The sequence below is a fragment of the Bactrocera latifrons genome, unplaced genomic scaffold, assembly GCF_001853355.1.
Source record: "Bactrocera latifrons isolate USDA-ARS-PBARC rearing strain unplaced genomic scaffold, ASM185335v1 scaffold_125, whole genome shotgun sequence".
NCBI classification, from domain to species: Eukaryota; Metazoa; Arthropoda; class Insecta; order Diptera; family Tephritidae; genus Bactrocera; species Bactrocera latifrons.
Genome location: NW_017534686.1, coordinates 145,549 through 146,808, shown reverse-complemented (window position 1 = coordinate 146,808; position 1,260 = coordinate 145,549). Strand labels below are relative to the sequence as shown.

Sequence of the window (1,260 nt, the reverse complement as noted above, 5' to 3'; positions counted from 1 at the left end):
AAAAAAAGTACATTTTTGTCAAGTAACTAATTTATTTTTTAATTGTAGTGACCAGCAAATAACTATAAGTAGTTTGATAATAAGTAAAATAAACAAAAATGTATTATATATTAACACAAATTGTTGAAAAAAACTAGTGTTCACCCATAATAGACACATTTTAAGAAAGCTACGCTGTCTCCATAAAACCCTTCTCGAGGTAAGTCAACTGTTTCTACAAAGTATGTATGTGTTTATGGCTCATTCAAAATTTTATTTTCATAGCTTTTTCGTAAAAACAAAAACAAAAAAAAAAAAAAAACACCTAAAAACGTTTACTACTAACTACTTTACATACAAAAAAAAAATTGTACACACATATTAAATATACATAACACTTACATTTGTCTACTCAAATTCTCTTTCAGTGGCCATTGATCTGATTGTCCAGCATATAGCCGACTTTCTCAACAATCGTTCGCGTTACGGCTCCTCAACCAGCATCTCAACGTATTGCACGAACGTGGACCATGAGCATGGCAATTTCAACGGTATTGGATTTAGAGGTACTGCAACTGCTGCCAGTGGCGGCGGAGGTAGGCCGGCTACTGCCGATTGCACTGTGCGCTTAATACCGCCCCCACGTACTAACAACAAGAAGCACATGAAAGTAAATAATGCTGTGTCCTATATAAGACCACATTAATGCCGTTTCATACAGTTTTAACAAAAAGAAGAACAAAAAACATTATTAACCAAAGTACGCTGCTGGCTACTAAAGAAGACAATGTGATAACAATTTTGCTTGAATTCTGCTCATTAACAAATCCAACCGACACTTATGCACATACATACATATGTTTGWATAAYCATACCTRTATTAATTATGTATAAATACTAATTATCCATAAATATTAAATTATGTATAAAGTTACTTTATCAATTACAAAATACATATATTTATAAGCACGAAAATATATAATAGTTAAATGTTTTAAAATACGCACGCTTTTGTTCAACCCACTGCATAAACAAAAACAAAAAATCATAATGATGATTATTATATAATTCAATATACTTATATTATRTATATATTATAGTATACACGATTGTATTTTTGAGTGGAAAAAATATTTTTGAATTTTCTTCATTGATTTTTAAACRCTTTCCTTAGTGAAAGAGACCAGTTAAATATTCGTCAACGATTTCTTACAAAATTAATTTTTTATATTAAAAAAATTAAAAAAGAGCTTAATCGTACAAATCGAAACTGCTATTTTC

The 1,260-nt window shown here is 29.6% G+C and overlaps 1 protein-coding gene across 4 annotated transcripts in view; it reads left to right on the top strand.

The window, feature by feature from the left end:
• LOC108978662 (probable uridine-cytidine kinase) overlaps window positions 1-1,260 on the top strand; it is a 12,927-nt gene that overhangs the window by 7,659 nt on the left and 4,008 nt on the right. Inside the window, exon 7 of one of the 4 annotated variants that reach the window (XM_018949050.1) lies at window positions 408-575. In XM_018949050.1, the coding sequence (XP_018804595.1) occupies window positions 408-575 (168 nt within the window). Of the gene's footprint in view, window positions 1-407; window positions 867-1,260 lie in introns of those variants that run through there. The other 3 variants (XM_018949048.1, XM_018949051.1, XM_018949049.1) reach the window with 3 other exon arrangements.